Source organism: Chanodichthys erythropterus, chromosome 8 (genome assembly GCF_024489055.1).
Source record: "Chanodichthys erythropterus isolate Z2021 chromosome 8, ASM2448905v1, whole genome shotgun sequence".
Taxonomy (NCBI): Eukaryota; Metazoa; Chordata; class Actinopteri; order Cypriniformes; family Xenocyprididae; genus Chanodichthys; species Chanodichthys erythropterus.
Window position 1 is genome coordinate 42,308,070 of NC_090228.1, and position 21,133 is coordinate 42,329,202.

The window sequence follows — 21,133 nt, forward strand, 5'->3', positions numbered from 1 at the left end:
GCAAATCAGCATATTCGAATAATTTCTGTAGGATCATGTGACACTGAAGACTGGAATATTGATGCTGAAAATTCAGCTTTGATCACAGGAATAAATACATGTTAAAATATATTCACATCGAGAATATTTTAATTATGTAACAATATTACTGTTTTTACTGTATTTTTGATTAAATAAGATATTTTTCAAAAAACAATAAAAAGACTGTCAATTAGCACTGCATTATTCATATAATTTATTGTCAATAATAACGAGATGGCTTGAAAATCATATCAAATCCATATCTTGTTGCAATCATATTTAAATCTAGATTTATTCGCATTGGCCTCAATGTGAACACACTTGCCCGAAAAAAGACATTCAATTAAAGAGCTTTTTTTTTAGAGCTTTAGTTTAAGCATGTTTGGTGTTACACAGAAAGCAAAGGTTTTCATGCTTTGAAGTATTTGAGAGACAATAAAATGTAGATTTAATCTAAATGTATTCATATACCTTTAACATCAACTGTCACCTGTCATGCAGAATGAAACTTGAGCTAACTTTAGCATTGTTTTCAAATTGCTCAGTTATAAAACAATTACTAGATATTTTTTTAAAAGTTTGCTTTCATGGCTTCATTGTCAGTTAGTTGTGTCCTTTATTGAGGAAGAACACTCCCACACCTACTCCCATCAGCCCAATAGTCAGACCCACTCCACAGAACACAGCTGGACCAACACTTGTAAGGGCAACGTCAACATCTGGAAAATACATCCATAGGATAAAAGATTAACAGGTGATTAAAACAATAAACAGGTGATTAAAACAATAAAAGTGTAATGTTCATTCTGTTTAAAAAAAAAAATTATGCTCACCCCATATTTTGGTCTGAGGTTGACCTTGGAGGGCTTTGTGGTTCACCGTGCAGCTGTAAATGTCTCCTTCAGCAGGTGTAAACTTCAGTGTGGAAAAGATGTTGAAGGTAAGATCTTTCCTTGGACGGTACATACTTAAACTCATGCCCTCTGATACATGAACATTATTCTTAGTCCATGAAATGTTGACAGATGGAGGATAGAAGGCAGTCACATGACAGATGAGGGTGTTTTGAACACCCAGCTGTACATCATCCTTTGGATAGACTGAAGTCTTGGGTGCATCTAGAATTAAACACAGATAACTTTTTTTCATTCATTCTTCAGTTCAGTCAAGTAAGCAAGGATATTGTAAAGGATTAGTCCACTTTTAAATAAACTTTTCCTGATAATTTACTCTTTTGGGAAAGTTTCCTGCTCAGAACTAGAGCTCGACCAAGTATTGCACAATATACTGGTAACAGGAAGGTATCGTGATACCCTGCTATTAAAAACTTTAACAACGACAGCACTCTAATAAGAGCATTTTTTCTTATTTGCATCGATGTCTGACAGTAGGAGTCAGGCCGTGTGTGCAGCGCTCTGCTTCCCCTTTTAAACAATGGAAGCAGAATTGTAAATAGATATGCTAGGGGTGTGCAGCAGAGACATATCTGTATCTTTAACAATTGCAAAATTATTTGTATCTGCATTTGTATAAATCCCGAAGTGGGTGGGGCTTTACCCGGAGGTTAAATTTTTAATTATTACAATTATAACATGTACTTAAATATCTTCTAACTGTCGGTGCCGGTACACTCGTTTAGACAGACAAAGAATATAGGCTACCTGCATAAATGCCGTCTCCAAGAAAGAGTGAGATAAAGAAATGTCATGGAGCTTATCATATCATACAATGTCCAGGACTTGAGAGACAACTGCAGCTCTCACTGCAGGGGCTTACAATGCTGCTGGTCAAGCCACCTCCGCCCTGCATGCGATGGCACCTTGAAAGTCTAGAAAGCCAAAGCACTCATATGCATGAGGGTACTTCTGAGCCAGGGTTGATGCAGGAACTGTGTAAGATGACTGACTGTGATCAAGTCCCTCGGCCAGACGATGTCCACTTTGGTGGTCTAGAAGTGCCTCCTGGCTTAACCTTGTAGGGGTGTGAGATTTCAACAAATCGTGCTTTCTCAATGCTCCCATGTCATGAGGTGGCCTTTTCAGCAACGCTGTTGAAGAGTGTGCCCAGCAGATCTCATCAGCCCAGAAGCAGGCTGAGGCAATCAAGAGCCTGTTCTGAAAGTGCTACCAGGCCATCATGACCTGCCCCTTAGTCTTGCTCATTGCCAAGGGTGTCATTGCCTCGTCTTAGCCGCCACTAATTCCTCCAAGTGGTCACTGAAACACCACTCCTGTGACGGGCAACCCGGAGATGGACGGAGCTGTTCTTTTCCTGGACGAGGGCCGGGCAGAGAATCTTTTGTTGAGTCAAATTTCTGTTCCACCACCGGAGTCATTGGTACCAAAATTCTCAGTAAAAGATCAGCTTCCTCGATCTGTGGATGGCAGTGTGCTACACTACTTCTTACTCTGCCAGGTATGTGCTGCACTGCGCACTCCCTGTGCTCCACCTCACTGCCCTAATGTGGATACATCTGTGGTCGTTCCGAGTTGGAATCCGTTTCACAGCCTTGAACACAAAGTACTTGAATGTTAAACTCCTGAAGCACAGAGAAGATCCTTTTCCTGGAACAAGCAGAAGTTGAAGCCTTGAAGTTGAAGGTTCTGATGTCTGTGCAGACGATTCTTATTCTTTGTAACATGCAGATGGAAGGATCTTTAGATTCTGAAATCAGTGCAGATCTGGGCAGTCTGGAACACGCAGGTCTGGATGATCTCTGATGAGAGGATTTTGAAGTTGGTGCAGAAGATATTTTGAAGATCGGGGCTAAGCTTGTTGTCTTTATCTCCATTGCAGTTTTGAACTTCCCAAATTCACTTATTGCAGAACTTCCTTGTTTCTCTCTTTAGAGCTTCAGAGTCTTGAGAGATCAACTTCACATTGCTGTAGAGTTGGAATTAGCTTAGAACACCTTGTGACCGGAACCTTGAACCGGGATTGGAACATGAACTGGAGCCTGGAACCAGAACAGGAAACTACAGCAACCCAAAAACTGGAACAAATCTCTGTCTCAGAGACAAGCCTTTTAATCTATTGGGAAATGCAAATTGGCATCTTTCAGATCCAGTGTTTTGATTGGCTGATGCTGTCAGAGGTGGCCACTGGATGGTCAGGTCTTGTAACAAAGTGTAACAAAAACTGGAGCCTAGAAAGTCACATTGGTGACTTCAGTGGAAAGTTTATCTGTGCCTTAACCAATCAGAATCATTCAATTTGACGTGATGACATTTAGTGATTTGTGTTACGGCAGAGCGGCCTACAAACTCCTTGTGAGTGTTGAAGCCGACTTCTGCTGATTAAACTGCAAACTATTCTTCAGTAAAAAAATAAATATGCAATCAATTTTATTTATTATTAATCTGATGCCTGGTCTTCATTCATCAAATCTGTTCCTCGGGTCTTAACTGTAAATTCCACTACAATTTTTATTTAGTTCAATTACAGACAAGTACAATACAAAAAGTACAAGACAAATATAAGGCATTGTGGTAAATTTCCCTACAGTTGATTAATTGCTTGATTGATTGAGTCACTTATTCATTGATTCATTCAACCAGGGTAAAAACTTGAGATATTCATTCAGAGGAATATTAAGATATGACAGCTATCTCCGAAGTTTCCTGAAGCAGTGTTTTGAGATCGACCATCACTAAATAAGTCTTTTCGGGGTTTTTTTTGGCGCACCAAAAATATTCTCATTGCTTTATAATATTAATATTGAACCACTGTACTCACATGAACTGATTTAGATGTGTTTTTAGTACCTTTATGGATCTTGAGAGAGGAAATGTCATTGCTCCCTATGCAGGCCGCATGGAGCCATCGGATTTCAACTAAAATATCTTAATTTGTGTTCCAAAGTTGAACGAAGGTCTCACAGGTGTGGAACGGCACAAGGGTAAGTAATAAATTACAGAATTTTCATATTTGGGTCAACTAACCCTTTAAACATTATGCAATTTTTTTTTTTTTTTTTTACAGACGGCCATGTTATTTTATTGCTTTAAATAAACAATTTGATAGTTTATTATTATTTTGCTCATTGCGTCCTCTACTGGCCTCAGGAGACAAGCCAAAAGTTTCTTTAATACATATTTATTCTTCATATAATATATAAGAAAGATGTTTAAATTTTATTTTGTGTCTGACTAATAAAACTATTATTTGTTTTTTTCTTAATAAATTGGATAATTAAATGTTCTGTAATGGAACCTTTAGTGTAATGGTACTTTTGTAGTATGGACATTTAAGTGGAGACACAGTGTTATAATGTCAGTTTCCGAATAAAGAGTCATTCTGAGTATCATGTGCGTTCCTGGCTTGTAATTTTAATAATAGCTAACATAACATAGTGTCAGAAATGAACTGAACCTACAAAGAACCCATAAAAGGGAGTATACCGATTAAACAAGGGGAAGATGTAGAGAGAGATTCAAACAATTCACACCAAACTTTCTGAACATGGTGGTAAGTCATTGAAGATATTAAATTATGAACGATTATTTGATATCTCACACGGTGCCATGGAAAACAATTAAATTAATGACAAAATGGCACAGTTGAGCTTTGTGGGCCCAGTCAAGTCACAGTTGATCTTCCTGGGCCCAGTCAAGTCACGGTTGATCTTCCTGAGCCCAGTCAAGTCACGGTTGATCTTCCTGAGCCCAGTCAAGTCATAGTTGATCTTCACATCTCAGCAGACCGTCCAGAGTCACGTCACATCTTTGCTGATCATCCAGAGTCACTTCACGTCTCCGCTGATCATCCAGGGTCACGTCACATCTCCGCTGATCTTCTAGAGCCCTGTCACGTCTCAGCCAAGATGGCTGTCACGCCTGGGCCCTCAGAGACTGCAGCGCTGACCATTATGGCCACAGCCATTTGGTGTGTGTAGGCTGCGTATACATCAGCTCCAGCCCATGAATCAGCTCCAGAGCCCGCTTCAGCCCATGGGTCCACTCCAAAGCCTGCTCCAGTCCTCGAATCTGCTCCTGAGCTTTCTTTAATCTATGAATCCAATCCAGAGTTTGGTCCAGTCCTAGAATCCAGCCTTGTGGTCATCCCTGAGGTTCCTGCCTGTCTTGACACGACTACAGAGGTTGTCCCAAAGGATGTTCCAGTCAGCGTCCTGGAGGGCTTTTCTGAGCTCCTGTCTCAGCATCTTCCAGAGCCTCATCTCACTAGATCTTCCAGAGCCTCGCCTCATCAGATCTTCAGAGCCACGTCTCATCTAGTCAGATCTTCCAGAGCCTCATCTCGCCTCATCAGATCTTCTAGTCTTGCCTCTTCAGATCTTCTAGAGGCTCGCCTCTTCAGATCTTCCAGAGGTTCGCCTCATTTCATCAGATCTTCCAGAGCCGCGTCTCATCAGATCTTCCAGAGTCTCATCTCGTCTCATCAGATCTTCCAGAGCCTCGTCTCATCTCATCAGAACTTCTAGAGTCTTGTCTCGTCAGATCTTCCAGAGCCTCGTTTCATCTCATCAGATCTTCCAGAGCTTTGTATCGTCTCATCAGATCTTCCAGATCATCATCTCATCAGATCTCCTAGAGTCTCATCTCGTTTCATTAGACCTTCTAGAACCTCTCCACGCCCTGTCTCCCATCCCTGCATCACATCCTAGGGCAGTTGGCGTACCGCAACCCTCCTCTGTTCTGTCAGGGGAACCTGCCATCAGACATTAAGGGCTGGCATCCATCATGGAGGATCCACCGCTGGTGCTAGTAAGCACAGCTAGTATCCCTAGACCTACTCATTTGAACCCTTCTGCTCCTGAGATAATTTCAACAGCCCCTATAATGGGGGTCACTTTACGGTGTATCTGGACCACGTATACCACCGCAGAATCTCCAGAGGTGGCGGCTGATGCTGCAGAACCTTTGGAGGTTACAGCGGCTACTGCATTTTTTGGATTATACAGAGGTGGTGGATTATACTGCAGAACCTCACAAAGCAGTAGCACTCACTTCAGCTCCTTACAACCTCCTTAGTGTTACAACCTCCAAGAACATACCCGGACCATTTTTGTGTACACTTTGAGTGAGTTTAAATGTTATTAACTGAAATGAATCAGCCTTAAAATGAATAATGACACTATATTTGTCTATAGAGTTGATTACAGTATAGCTGAATTAAACTCATTTCATAATCTATGAATTCTTCACAGTTATTGACCTGAAGTGAAGCAACAATAGCAATAAAAGATCCTGAACTTGTGGAGTAAGAATGTATAATGCATAATTTTGTGAATAATAATATTGTGACACTGTTACTTATGTGATATTGCTTATTTAAGAAAACCCTTTATAAAACATTAAACATTAAAGTGTTTTATTTAAAACTGTATTAAAAAGTAAAAGTTTATAGCACATTCTTATGTCTTACCAATTTCTCGTGGCAGGCTCTTGAAATTTTTAATATGTATTAGTAAGTCATTTTTGCATTCTACCATTGCATCAACACCAATTCCATAAAATCCGGGAAATGTCATAGATCCCGTAAAGTCAGGTAATGTCGATACTCCTCTCTTCTGTTTAAAGTCAATGTGTCCCACCTCCTCTTCATCATATCCGATGTAATACTCTTCTTCCGTATCAGAGCATCCAAGATATGCAAAAGCTTCATGTTCAACTGAAAAAGATTAAGCATCATAAAACATAAATACAATGAGCTTATTTTTTGAGATTGTTAATTCAGTTACATTGGATAGCTGAGAAAATATAATACAAAATATTTCTTGCTGATGTCAATAAATAGAGATTTTCCAGATCATCCGTATGTAAATATCTGCATAACTTTCAGGGCAGAAATGCTACAATAATAGGACATTATTGTATTGTACAAGATGAATAAATTATTTATACTGGAAGTATTTTAGAACTAAGAGGTATTGTGGCAAGCAGGATGAGGCCGAGAGCTGTGGGGAACAAAGTGAGGCTGGCCTCAAATTCTCACGGAGGAGCTTCAGAAGCATAAAAGGAGAAGCTCATGTGGAATAAGTTTCCCCTCAGGGAGAACCCCCTGGTCCTGAGCACCACTACAGGGGTCTCATGTACAGCAGGCCAAAAGGAATGACGTTGGGCGCAGGTTCCATGAGCCCCAGTAGCCTCTGGAACTGCTTTACAGTAATGGCATTTAAAAATAAATAACAAGATTGTACAACAAGATTGCACGTGAAGAACTGTCATGCCTGGAGTTCATTTGGACAAGGTAAGATAAAATCTGTTTTCATCAATATCAAAAGCAATATTTCAATTAATGCCATGCTGGCATATTCATGTTAGCTAACGTGACGATAGTTGGCTCGTAGTTAATCAAGGTGTTTCTTTACCATTTGCACCATGTTTTGCCTGCCATATGCTTGTAGGTGTCAAACACATTTCTTTATGTTGTTTGGCTTAAAACCCTATGGTTTAAAACCCGTGTTTTGCTTGATTTTCTTCTCATAGCAGCAAAATAGACTTAAAATACTCACTTTTTTGGCCATAAATATTGAAAAATAATCTTAAATGTTGTCTTTTGTATGTGTCCACTTACAATCAAATCAAAACATTGTGCTTTTGTAAAATAAAGAAAATAAACAGGGTGTGCGTTCTGCCTCTCCGTCGCGGTGAACTTTTTTTTCTTGAGCACGTCTATAAACTGAAACAAAACTCAGCGAATACTTCTCACACATTTATGAGCCATATACCTTTATAATCATTTAAGTGTGTACTTTAAATTAACTGATTCATAAAAACGCATTCTTTTTTATGTAATCTTTTTGAAAAGAGAGAGATGTCAGTCGTTCTCATTTCAGCTCATTATAGCTTATTATCTTTTAATGTGACCACACCCACGGAGAGCGCGCGCTAGCTAGTCAAACACTGTGATCTGAGTCAATCCATTTAAATGTGTCAAAGCCCCCACATCAACTCGATAAACACAGCAAGTTTAATCAGATTACAGTACTTAACGTTGTTTTGCGAGGCTGTGAGGAATAATCCTGGGAAATGTACCTCCAAAGTGCCTTTTTAAATTAATTTCAAGGAGCAGCTGAATAGTACGTTTTTTTAATATTAAGTGCTTTGTACTGTTTTATGAATCGCGTCTGTGTGAGATGAATGAACAGCTTTTACCAAACTATAATGCTATACTGAGATGAGTAAAAATTGACTGAAATATGTTGAAATAAAATGTCTTTGTATAAGCAACGTATTAAACTGCAAATTAACATTTATATGCCCTAATATATCATAAAAACAACACAATATGCCTATAGGTCATTATCACGCTGCAATTAAGAGACCTAGACTAAAAGTTTTGAATATATGTACACTACAGATACATAAATATTTGAATGGTTGTAAATTTAATATTTTAATGGTCTCTTTCAGAACGTCACTTGTCTGCCATCCAACCACATGAGTACTGGTGAAGGGTGTCATCGGCCATCATCAAGTTTGTGATTTCCATGGTTATTTGTAAGTGTTGCCAGACCTGAATATTTTTAGCTTAAAACAGTGAATTTGTCTGACTGATTCCAATGTTGACATGCTTATGATGCTAGGGTCCAACTAAACCTGTATTTACCCAGTTTGTTTAGATTTTTAAATCTAAAATCTTTTTTTTCTATTGGGGTGGGGGTGTGGAAGGGATTTGGAAGTGTAAGGTGTGTAGTCTATCACTGTCTGGTAGATATGACCTACTAAAACATTTCAGACTTCAGCACCGGCATTTGCAACGTTATCCATGCCCACACATAAACTGCCCATGTACTTTTAAGACATGGAATGCTTTGCACATTAATTTAAGTAGAGTCCATCCTAAACAAAAGACCCAGGAGCTACATGAATTGTCAACATATAGTTGTCATTTGTGCACTTGTAGTGATCTTCCTACAGAGAGTGATTATTTTTCACACATTGGCACTCATTTGAAGAGTAATAAAACTGTTCTTTGTATGTTTGGGGGTTGTAATTTTCAAACAAATGTATACGGAACATTTCACTCTCACAAAAACAGGAAACACAGTCGATATACATTGAAAGATTTCAAGCCAGACGTAATTAGAATGATGCGTGATCTCTACTCTCCCTCTGAACGAAGTCCAATTTGATAGTTCTCAGAAAATGAACTGAAACTTATGAATACTAATGACAAAAAAAATGACACTTACGTCTAAAGAAACATTGAAATGTCAGGTTTTAAATCGTGCAAGTCAAATCGAAAACAAACATTCTGTGTTTATGTAATCTGTATGAAAAGAGAGCCATGTCAGAAGTCTGTGATTCAGCTCATTATCCGCTAATGCGGCCACGCCCACGGAGCCAGCGCTATTCAGACGCAAATTCAGAGGCAATACATGCATACATCCTCTCAATCGTGTATTTATTGTCTTGAAAAGTGTTTATTTGGATGGTAAAGCCATGGTTAGCGATCTCTAGAAGACATGCAGTTAGTTCCTAGTTCCTTTTCTTCTTTATATGAATTTGTGGACTAAATGTGCACAGAGAGCGCCCTCCGGCTGCAAGTATGAATTAAAAACACAGTATCCAGCACTCATAGTGATGACAATAAATATTACTTCTCAGTATAGAAAATTGACATAAATATATAAGAATCCATCAATATTTCTCCAAATGTGCATGCCTTTAAGCTAAACATAATTGTTCAGACACTTTGCATCACAGAAATACATTATATTTTAAAGAATATAATAGAATACCATTATTTTAAATTGTAATAATATTTCACAGTATTGCTGTTTATGATGAGCTGAGACATGATTACAGAGGGTTTTTTTCACAGCCTACCTGACTGAAAGACCTCATTAATATGCAAGTCATTTCAGGTCATTATTATGTGATTCTTTTGTCTTCTCAGGTGTAAATGGCCCATTATTTATGCAGATTCACGCCTCCTCGCATACTGTGTTTCTTGACAAAAAGTGTCTTACAAAATTTAAATCTCTCTATTGTTTTATATGAAAGAGTAGTCAGCATATTTTTTACATAATTCTTAAGCAAAAACTCTAGTCTACAACCCCCAATAACCAGAAGTCTTGTGAACACAGATTTAATATACTTTTTTGGCCTTATTTCAGTGACTTAAGTTTTTTGTTTTTTCAATAACACACATAAACGTTATTCCTTCAAAAACACAAAAATGTACATACATGTTCCTCACATATTATTGTAGCCTAGTTTGTGCTGAATACAGTGTAATGACACTTTTTCCATTAATGTGTTTATGAACAACTGAAAAAAGCACAAATGTCAGAGCATGTCAAAACTTCTCCAAGCCCCAAATCAGCCTCAGACTCCAGAGGGTTAAGTTCAGCAACATTACCCCTCTCCATTGACATTCTTGAAGGGGTATTTCAGGAACATAGTCACACAACTGATAGGTTTGCGGTAACAGAAGTAACAACTGCTCTCTGCACTTCTAATCCATTGCTCAAAGCCATAGAGAAGGGGGGTCCCCTAAGCTCAACTTATCTCCGCAACAAGTATTATCAAGAAAGCTTTAACGTTGTAGAACCCATTGAATATGTTCTTTATGCCAAAGAAAACAGAAGTTTTCAGTATGTTCCTGTACTGAAGTCTTTGCAGCAACTCTTTAAGAAAGATGTTGTGGACAGGGTAGATGAAAACCACAGAGCACAGCAGAGTAAAATGGCAAGTGGTGAACACCACTCTTACAAATCTCCTCAGGATAGTTCACACGTCCAGCAAAATATTTTTCTGTCAGGGGATGAGATGAGGATATTGTTACGTTTATACATAGATCATTTTGAAGTTTGCAATCCTCTGGGTGCTTCTCGCAGGAAACATAAGCTTTGTGGAATCTACTGGACTCTGAGTAATATGCCTCCAGGCTCATATTATATCACTATCATCAATTTACTTGGCATTGTTGTGTAAAACTTGTGATGTAAATAAGTATGGTTATGACCGTGTCTTACATCCTCTTCTTCAAGACATGAAAACTCTGGAGCAAGACGGAGTTTTCATTCCATTACTTGGCAGATTTGTTAAAGGTACGATTCAGGTTTTTGCGGCAGATAACTTGGGGGCTCACAGTATTGCAGGTTTTAATGAGAGCTTTTCTAGTGGGTATATCTGTCGATTTTGCACAGGAACAAAAATAGACATCCAAACAAAAGAGGTAAAATCAGGTGCATTCACCCTTAGGACAAAAGAACTCCATGACTCTCATGTGACCTCAGCTCAGGAGAATGGTACAAGCTGTTTTGGGGTGAAAAGGCATTGTGTTATCAACAAAACACTTGCCCACTTCAGCGTTCAGACAGGCTATGCTCCAGATATTATGCATGATCTGTTTGAGGGCATAGTTCCAGTGGAGCTTGCACAGTGTTTGGCATTGCTTATATCCAAGAAGTATTTCAGTCTTCAAACCCTGAACAAATCCATCCTGCACTTCCCTTACAAGTGGGCAGACAAGATAGATAGGCCACATGTGATCCCACACACCTTTTCAACTAGGGCAACAATAGGTGGAAATACCCATGAAAATTGGGCTCTAATAAGACTACTCCCATTCATAATTGGGCACCTGGTGCCTGAGGGTAAAATGGCATGGCAAATACTATTGGACTTAAAAGGCATTGTAGAGCTTGTGGTTGCTCCAACACACACAGATGAGTCCATTGCCTATCTTGAGGGCAAAATTTCTGAGCACAGACAAAAGTACCAAGAACTTTTCCCAGGTATGCAACTGCTCCCAAAACATCATTATTTGGAGCACTATCCTCAACTGATGAGGATGTTTGGGCCTCTTGTGTGCCTCTGGACAATGCGTTTTGAGGCCAAACACAGTTTTTTTTAAGCAGATTGTGCGACACACCAATTGCTTTAAAAATGTGCCCCTCTCGCTAGCCACTTAACATCAGCTCATGATTTCATATCACTTGAGATCATCCAGTTTTGAAGAAACATCCCTTGAGGTTACAAACGTCTCAACAGTTCCTCTGGATTTTTTGGAACCAGAAATAGCTCAGACTATTGAAGAGAACTTCCCTGGTACAACTGAAGTTCACCTTTCCAAGTGTGTGTCAAGCAAAGGTTTACATTTCAGAAATGGGATGATAGTTGCTCATGGTTCTACAAGTGGACTCCCTGACTTTGGAGAGATTCTTCAGATTTGTGTTGTTCAAAAGAGACTGTGTTTCATGGTGAGAAGGCTTTCTGGGTGGTACAGGGAACATTTCAGAGCGTTTGAGCTGAGTGTACCTCCTACCAGAGAAACTGTACTGATTGAACTTGGTGAACTGGCAGATGACTACCCTTTGGCATTCCCTACTTTTGTACTCATTGGTGTTTTAAAATCAGATTACCCTTGTTTAAACTTCATTTTCTCTATCCTCATTCAGGCGGTCATGAAATGGCTGCTTCAGTGAAACTCAGAATCATTCTTGGACAAAACGATTCCCAGAGATTGATCCTTCCAGATGGTATGCCAGAGACTCTCATCGAACTTATAAGAGACAGTGTGGAGTAGATGGGGACTTCAGGCTTCAATTCATGGATGTTGAGTTTGGGAATGAATTCACCAACTTAGTCTCAATGTTAGACATCCAGGACAAAAGTTCCATCAAGGTCATTTTTAACTCGGTTGCACCTGCCCATCCTGGTGGCACCCCGCCCCCTCCCTGCTCAGCTGCTGCCACCTCCCTCACTCTGAATGACTCCTGATCCCTTTCATCTGCTGGTAGCTCAATTGATACAGACATATTGTCTTCTCCTGAGTCCACCTCCTCAAGATCCACTGCTTGGCCCATTGTTTTCCCCATTCCCCGGTTTGCTAATGATACTCAGCTACAGCTGGACAGGGCCAATGCTGCTTTTAAAGAAACTGGAGCTTTGCTGAATCCTGATACTAAACTTAAATCTGCTATTCTTAATGGCTTAGCTGAAACGATCGTCATGTACAAAGTGTACCTCTCTGACAGGGAGTTTGATGAGGTAGCAGAAGCTCTGGTAACTACACATCCATGTTTAAAAGAGCCAGGTTCAGTGACTGGGTATGGCGGATGGAAGACAAGCCTGAAGTATAAACTTGCTAACTACTGAACAAAACTTCGACGGTTTGGATGCCCAGAAGTTACTGTGGATGGCTTAACACACAAACCTGAGAGCAAATGCAGTCCAGCATATGGTGTAAAGAAGCCAAAAAAAGCCGAAGTGAATTACTGCCCCACCTATCTGGCCAGTGAAACAGCAGAGACACTAGAAGAGATAAGAGTGGCACTCCTCTCAGAAGTAAATAAGAGACACAATGAGCACAAGTTGGCGACAATGATGGACAAGACCTTTGCACTCAGAAGGCAAGAGGTAGTTGCGGAGACACCCATGATAGCTGATTTCAAAATGAGGTTGGCCAGCTCTCTTCAATGTGCGTGAGGTAAGTGAATGACTGGACTGGATGAGTCACAATACATGTTGACAGAATCTGAGGTGACTCAAACTGATGAGGATTTACTGAAGACCTTCTGACAAGGGAAACTAATATTTAGAGAATATATTATGAATTTACATTTCTTGAACAGATAGAACTGCTATTTCAAACATATAACAAAAAAGGTAGACAAAACTCAGTTACCTTTTTGGTACATTTCTTGTAGGTGAGTGCAGAGTTCAAGAGAATCACAACAATTAATTTGCAGTCAAAGTTCTTCTCCAAGCTTGATGTTCACTCTGCAAACCTGATGAAGGTGCATACACGTCTGACATAAAGCACTCAAAAGCTGTCCCTTTTATCGTCCCATCTTAAATGGAGATGGTAGGTATTTTTACCACATTGGCCACTGTGATTATTGTAAAACTTAAAGGGATACTCCACTTTTTTGGAAATAGGCTCATTTTACAACTCCCCCAGAGTTAAACAGTTGAGTTTTACCATTTTCCAATCCATTCAGCTGTGACGATTTGCACAGTTATTAATCAATTTATGGGTGGAATATGAATATGATAATTCATAAGGTTTTATGAATTATCATGCACATACCGACCCAAGGGGAAATTAACCATATATGGTGAATTAACTACAACGAATTATAATCAATCACATATATGATTAGCTCTGTTTTAATAATTGTGTAGAGAACTATCGGTCCGTCCAGCAAACCGGTAAGTTCCACAGACTCTTACGACAGAAATATTACCCTCTGGCCACGAAGATAAATTTCTATGGTAGCATCCAAATGTAAAGCCAGGATATTCGAATCAGAACGTTAAAGTGACTTGGTGGTGGCTGAATGAGCAAGTGAACAACATAAGCGTGGATATGATGAATTTAATACACAGAACGGGTAATACAAAGGTTATACGGATAAATGGACACAAGTAGATACAAGTACATATAGGTGAAAGTAAAGGCAGAAACGAAAGAGATGATCAAAGCATGGCAAATTGCAACAGTCACCTTTAAGAGCCAGCAAGGAAACTCAGCATTTAAGATTGTAAAACGTTATACTTGCATAGGTTCGTTGGGGTGCTTAGAGTTTCGGAGCGCTCGATTTGATAGTTGTTTCTTCTTCCGGAGGTTGTTTCGGCGAAGTTTCAAATGAAGGTTTAACTGTTGTAATATGACCGGAAAATAAAGAAGAGAGTCCGTCTTGACGGCAGGAACTCGTGCAGAAAACTTGGGCAGAAAACTTGTGCATCAAAAAGACGCGTGTCCTGGTATTTTAAGGACAACAGGCCAGGACGCCTTCTTGATAACGTCCTCCAATGATAGCGTTGCAATTTGGCGGTTTTCCACATCTCTTTGTCCTGTTGTAGCAAATTAGCTCAAAATAAATATGAATAATTAATCATAACTAGTTATAATTAATTATTAATATTTTAATCAGTCAATAAAATTAACTTAATGTAATAAAATTAATATTACAATCAATTAACCTGTTGTTCAATGAACACACAGTGTTAATTGTTTATTAACTAAGAAATGTTCATTTCCAGGTTATAGGAAATAACAATCTTATTCTACTAAAAGCCTGTAGTCAGGACCGACATGAATAGGGACTCCCGTACATGAGCGCAAAACACGGACAACCTTACGTGTGACATGAACAAGACTTTATTAACTAGACTAAACACTTAAACTACTCTAATATTCACACACATACATGCATACAGTTTACCAAGAGAGAGAGAGCTAGAGCAGAGTACAGGAAGCAAGAGGCTACATCATTGTTGGACATTTCAGCAGATCAACAGCCTTGAGCAAACCATCAGTTTAGTTTTAACAGGCCCTTCTTTAAAAGGGGTAAGGATACTCAATGTATCCGATAATGAGACTAAGTTTGATACTTGCATGTCTCTCCAAGTTGAATTAAAACTGTCCTGATGCAATTTGTGGAGGCTCCTGTTGAATCTTTGCTGATATTTTCTTGATGAAAGAGAACCGGCTGGATTCAGAGGATCTTTGGTGAATGGAAGGTCTAGGCCGAGGCCTGGCACAAGCTTGGGGTTCCTTAGAAGCTTCTAGCTTTAAAGCATCATCTTGACGTCAGCAGTCATCAGTAAAAGAGAAGAAGAGGAGGAAGAGCAGGAAGAGAGGGGTTCCTTGTGATCAGTGAATATAAGGGGTGAAGATGTCACACCCTCTTGAGGTGTCTGAGCCAATAAGGAGTTCCCTTTCAGAGGGAAGTTTTACGAGTCTTTGTTCTGTAGCAAGATATTAGCATAAGACACTGGATTGGATGAATGAGAGAATAACCTTCTAGATTCTTATAATACTAATGTGTCACAGAGTTAGTAACATGTGACATAAATTACCAAATAGGAAATGAAAGTTGGAGTCCGTAGATACCAAGCATGCTGCCAATGTGATCTCAGTTAACTATACATTTGCAACTATGGAACATTAATACCAAAATAGTTCAAAAGAGAGAATTAATACATAGAATAAAGCCTATAAAAGGAAAGTCATGAGATGGGAAACTTGGATACATGTTTATACATTTCCCAAGTGGTTATATAGAGAATACATAGGATTAAGAGAGTTTATTTGTCCTTCTCAGGAAGAATGAGTCACTAGTCTCTCCAGAATTCTTCTGGATCATAAAAGTACCATATAACTGTAACAGGACACCTAGGTTGGCCTGTGTGCTAGCAACATTGGGATGCTGGTTACAGTTTTAGGGGGATGAGTTCAGAGAACTTTGATAGCGAGAGTGAGTTTATGGGTAATTCATTAAATACAATGAATAATTGTGCGTCTGATTGGTCCAGACGTTACATCCCCCCTTTCGGTCGTTGTTGTTCTTTCTATGGACACCAGCGAGCGACGTTGAAGGTGTAGAAAGATCAGACACACCACTGGCACACAAGGCTGGAAGGCTGTGATGGGCTCTGGTTGTATGTGTCTCCTGGAGTGGTGGTCGTTCCATTGCGGTTGATGTAGACAGTAGACAAGCTCAGGTCTCTGAGCTGGTGTTGTGTGAGTGGTCAGAAGCTTGTACTGCTGAGTACTCCTCAGGTAAGAACTGTTCAAGGAGCTATCTTACTAGCGTTAGAAGCTCCTGCAGGTCCGATGCAGGCGTGTCCAGTCGTCCTTGGGCTGCCTGCTGTTGGAGATCCTGCTGTGTCTGCAGGGAGAGGATGCTCCCATCCCTGGCTTCTCCCTGTGGTAGGTCTGGTACCTGGGTCTGTCTGAATTAATCCTTCTGCAGCTGCAGAGGATTTCAGGAAAATGGCTGATAAGGTGTCAAGCAGAAGGCTTTGGCCTCCCCCTCTGTACCTCTGTGCTTGGCTGGGGGAGGTTCTTTCTGCTGACTCCATGCGGTGAAGTGAGACGTTTCTCCTGCAATGGTTCTGTTTGCTGCAGGTAAGAGAGTCTCAGTTCTCTTTTCTTCTGTGTCTCTATTTTGTCAGGGTCCTTGCGTCTGTCCCAAGCCTCCATCTCTAGCTGGTCTATGTGGCTTTTAGCATGCATCAGCTCCTTGTGAGTCTCTGTGATCTGGAGTTTGAGGTTGTTCACCTCCTGTTTCAAAACAGCGAGGATGTGGGCCAGGAAGAAGTTGACTTCAGTCAGATCATTGTGATCACACCTCTGGTTTGAGTCGTCTGCCTTTACTTCTCTTCCATCTTTGTCCAGTTGCTTTTGGCTCTGGTGCCGTAATTGCTCAGCAGCACTGGTTAGGAGGGTGTTCCTCACGACACATAGCCAGTCCTTTTGGTCTGCCATCTGGGTAGTTAGGCTGAGCATCTGCAACATTTAGGCACGCTTGTGGTGAGAGTAAGGGCAAGAGACTACTGCAAGATCAAACAGAATTTAGGGCTAAAGGCACAGTGAGCAGCCAGGTGTATAAAATACAGCTAGCTTTAATAAATGACTTAAGATGGTTCTGTGTGGTCAGATTATTTCTTAGTATTTCTTACTGATGGCTCACAACAGGCTTGACCTCCGAACAAATGGAAAAGAGAAAGAGAGAGGAAGAGGAGAGTTTTCCTATTAGATTGTGCTTATTAGTGGTGCTCAAAATTATGCCATAGCAATCATTCGGATTCCTTTGTAACTGGCTCATAAAATTGAAGCAACTGTTGTAAATAAACAAAATCAAGAAGAAGAGTATGTCTAGTTGCTTGTGGTTATATTGGGAAATTAAACCACACAAGACTAAACAGGAAAATGTAAATAAATCACATAGATGAAAGAAATACTAGTAAAAACAAATAGCTGACTGCTATTATAATTAAAATCAATAAAATATTTAAAGAAGTGATTAAAACAGCAGAATGACCTGGTATTGGGAATAGTCAATAGCACTAGTGATTAACAATTAGATTAGCTTTGGAAATCACTCTATAGTTGGTCACAGCTGCAGCGTGTTCAGGACCACACCATGTGTGTGTCCCTCCCAGAAGTTTAGTCAACGTGTTATTGAAATATCTCAATAAATCCTAGAATTCTTCTTTAGTTAAACACTTTACATGTAATTAAATTTAGATTTAATCACCCTAGTAACTGCAGATTTAGCTGAACAGTGTTCAGGGAGAAATGCACCTAAGTGCAGGTGAAATTAGCTGAGAAGAATTAAAGGTAAGGAAAGAAAGAAATCAGAAAACCAGGAATGTGGTTAAGGGAAATTGGTTTAGATCAGTTCACACTGCATACACACAAGCTATAGTTAAAGGCTTCACGTAAATGATGCTAACCACTAACTGTAGAAGCTATTAGTTAGCTTAGCCTGAGGTGCAGGGCTGCTAGGTGAGGTTAGCTTAGCCACCTAGCCTGGTTTGTTTACAATATGGCATCACAGGGTGATGAGTTAGCACTTCCTGTGACAAGTCGTTGTCATGGGAACCAATGCACATTTGGGCAATTCAAACAGTTTATAGAGACTGTCTGCTCATTTCAAACAAGTTACGTATAGAGTTAAAATGTGACGCTTATACTTTCAGATTTTCAAAAACTTGATATTACATTCAGTAAAATGCAAATATGTTTTGGCATTTGCAAATTTTACTCATGTAAACTCCTTTCTCTCTACTTTAAACAACGTCTTGTACTTGTTTAAAGGGTAATTACACAGTTTGCTGTAAGTCAAAGCTTGTTTAAGCATATATAGTTAAGTCCGTCTTGTGCATGAATACTGATATTCCTTTCAGCGAGTGAAACACAGTTTTGGTCAAAAAGGTAGCTATGCTTGTAGGTGCAGGCAAAGTTTAGATGAATGACATCAATCTTAACTATAACAGGGGAGCATTACCCAAATCTACATTTATATAACACTGTACTGAGATTCATTCATCAGAAACAGGTTAAGCAATACTGCAATTGGTATTTCTCCAACCAAAGCAGAATAATCAATTCTGGTACAGTTTACATGCCGCTGAGCTGAGATTCCTTCGTCAACACAGGCTTACGCTCTAATACTGAGATCAGGATTTCTTCGCTAAAATCAGATTAACTTTACACTGATACCATTTGAACATATGCTAAAATGTGTCAAGAGTAGACTCTTTCAGTTACAGTAGAGATGACAATTCAAGCCATCACTTTATCAGCATCTAACAAGCCAGCAATTAGTGACCAAAATGCGCATCGTCTGACATATTCTGACTGGAATTATCAAATGCACACTTTTAAGTTGACAGTGGTTTAAGCTCATAACATTTGTTTATTCATGCCCGCATTCTCCACCATTTGTAGCAAATTAGCTCAAAATAAATATGAATAATTAATCATAACTAGTTATAATTAATTATTAATATTTTAATCAGTCAATAAAATTAACTTAATGTAATAAAATTAATATTACAATCAATTAACCTGTTGTTCAATGAACACACAGTGTTAATTGTTTATTAACTAAGAAATGTTCATTTCCAGGTTATAGGAAATAACAATCTTATTCTACTAAAAGCCTGTAGTCAGGACCGACATGAATAGGGACTCCCGTACATGAGCGCAAAACACGGACAACCTTACGTGTGACATGAACAAGACTTTATTAACTAGACTAAACACTTAAACTACTCTAATATTCACACACATACATGCATACAGTTTACCAAGAGAGAGAGAGAGCTAGAGCAGAGTACAGGAAGCAAGAGGCTACATCATTGTTGGACATTTCAGCAGATCAACAGCCTTGAGCAAACCATCAGTTTAGTTTTAACAGGCCCTTCTTTAAAAGGGGTAAGGATACTCAATGTATCCGATAATGAGACTAAGTTTGATACTTGCATGTCTCTCCAAGTTGAATTAAAACTGTCCTGATGCAATTTGTGGAGGCTCCTGTTGAATCTTTGCTGATATTTTCTTGACGAAAGAGAACCGGCTGGATTCAGAGGATCTTTGGTGAATGGAAGGTCTAGGCCGAGGCCTGGCACAAGCTTGGGGTTCCTTAGAAGCTTCTAGCTTCTTAAAGCATCATCTTGACGTCAGCAGTCATCAGTAAAAGAGAAGAAGAGGAGGAAGAGCAGGAAGAGAGGGGGTTCCTTGTGATCAGTGAATATAAGGGGTGAAGATGTCACACCCTCTTGAGGTGTCTGAGCCAATAAGGAGTTCCCCTTTCAGAGGGAAGTTTTACGAGTCTTTGTTCTGTAGCAAGATATTAGCATAAGACACTGGATTGGATGAATGAGAGAATAACCTTCTAGATTCTTATAATACTAATGTGTCACAGAGTTAGTAACATGTGACATAAATTACCAAATAGGAAATGAAAGTTGGAGTCCGTAGATACCAAGCATGCTGCCAATGTGATCTCAGTTAACTATACATTTGCAACTATGGAACATTAATACCAAAATAGTTCAAAAGAGAGAATTAATACATAGAATAAAGCCTATAAAAGGAAAGTCATGAGATGGGAAACTTGGATACATGTTTATACATTTCCCAAGTGGTTATATAGAGAATACATAGGATTAAGAGAGTTTATTTGTCCTTCTCAGGAAGAATGAGTCACTAGTCTCTCCAGAATTCTTCTGGATCATAAAAGTACCATATAACTGTAACAGGACACCTAGGTTGGCCTGTGTGCTAGCAACATTGGGATGCTGGTTACAGTTTTAGGGGGATGAGTTCAGAGAACTTTGATAGCGAGAGTGAGTTTATGGGTAATTCATTAAATACAATGAATAATTGTGCGTCTGATTGGTCCAGACGTTACACTGTCCAACGAGTTAATTTATGGTATGTTGAATCAGTGCATTTTCTTCATAGTATTATTAAACATTGAATGATGCATTTGACAGAAATGTAACGTACATGAGTGGATAGCTCGGACTCACAGCTTTACGGAGAGATCAAACTTGACAGGTGTCTCTCATCCCATAAAGAAGATACACTTTCTACTCTAATACTATCGTTTAACATGAAAACTAACCTACTACAGTCAATTCTACGATTCTACATTAGTAACACATACATGCAACAAGCACCATAGTGGCAGATACATTCATATTTGCAGGTATAATATTTGTGTATACAGTCTTTATGCAGGGCTTTGTATGTGTGTGTGTGTCTGTGGGTGCGTGCGTGTATTTTCCTTTTTATGACCGTTTGGAATTCGGTCCTGTCTCCTCGAAACCTGATCCGTGGGGTTCGCATCTCCTTTGAAGTCACAGAGGAGAGTTTTGGGACTTATCGAAAT

The 21,133-nt window shown here is 39.4% G+C and overlaps 1 protein-coding gene across 1 annotated transcript; it reads right to left on the bottom strand.

The window, feature by feature from the left end:
• Positions 1-624: 624 nt before the first annotated feature.
• On the bottom strand, positions 625-12,814 carry LOC137025272 (RLA class II histocompatibility antigen, DP alpha-1 chain-like). The gene is made up of 4 exons (XM_067393288.1): positions 12,643-12,814; positions 6,406-6,651; positions 855-1,139; positions 625-740 (listed from the first exon to the last, which is right to left on the bottom strand). The coding sequence occupies exons 1-4, from the start codon at positions 12,812-12,814 to the stop codon at positions 625-627; spliced, it is 819 nt and encodes a 272-aa protein (XP_067249389.1).
• Positions 12,815-21,133: the final 8,319 nt, after the last annotated feature.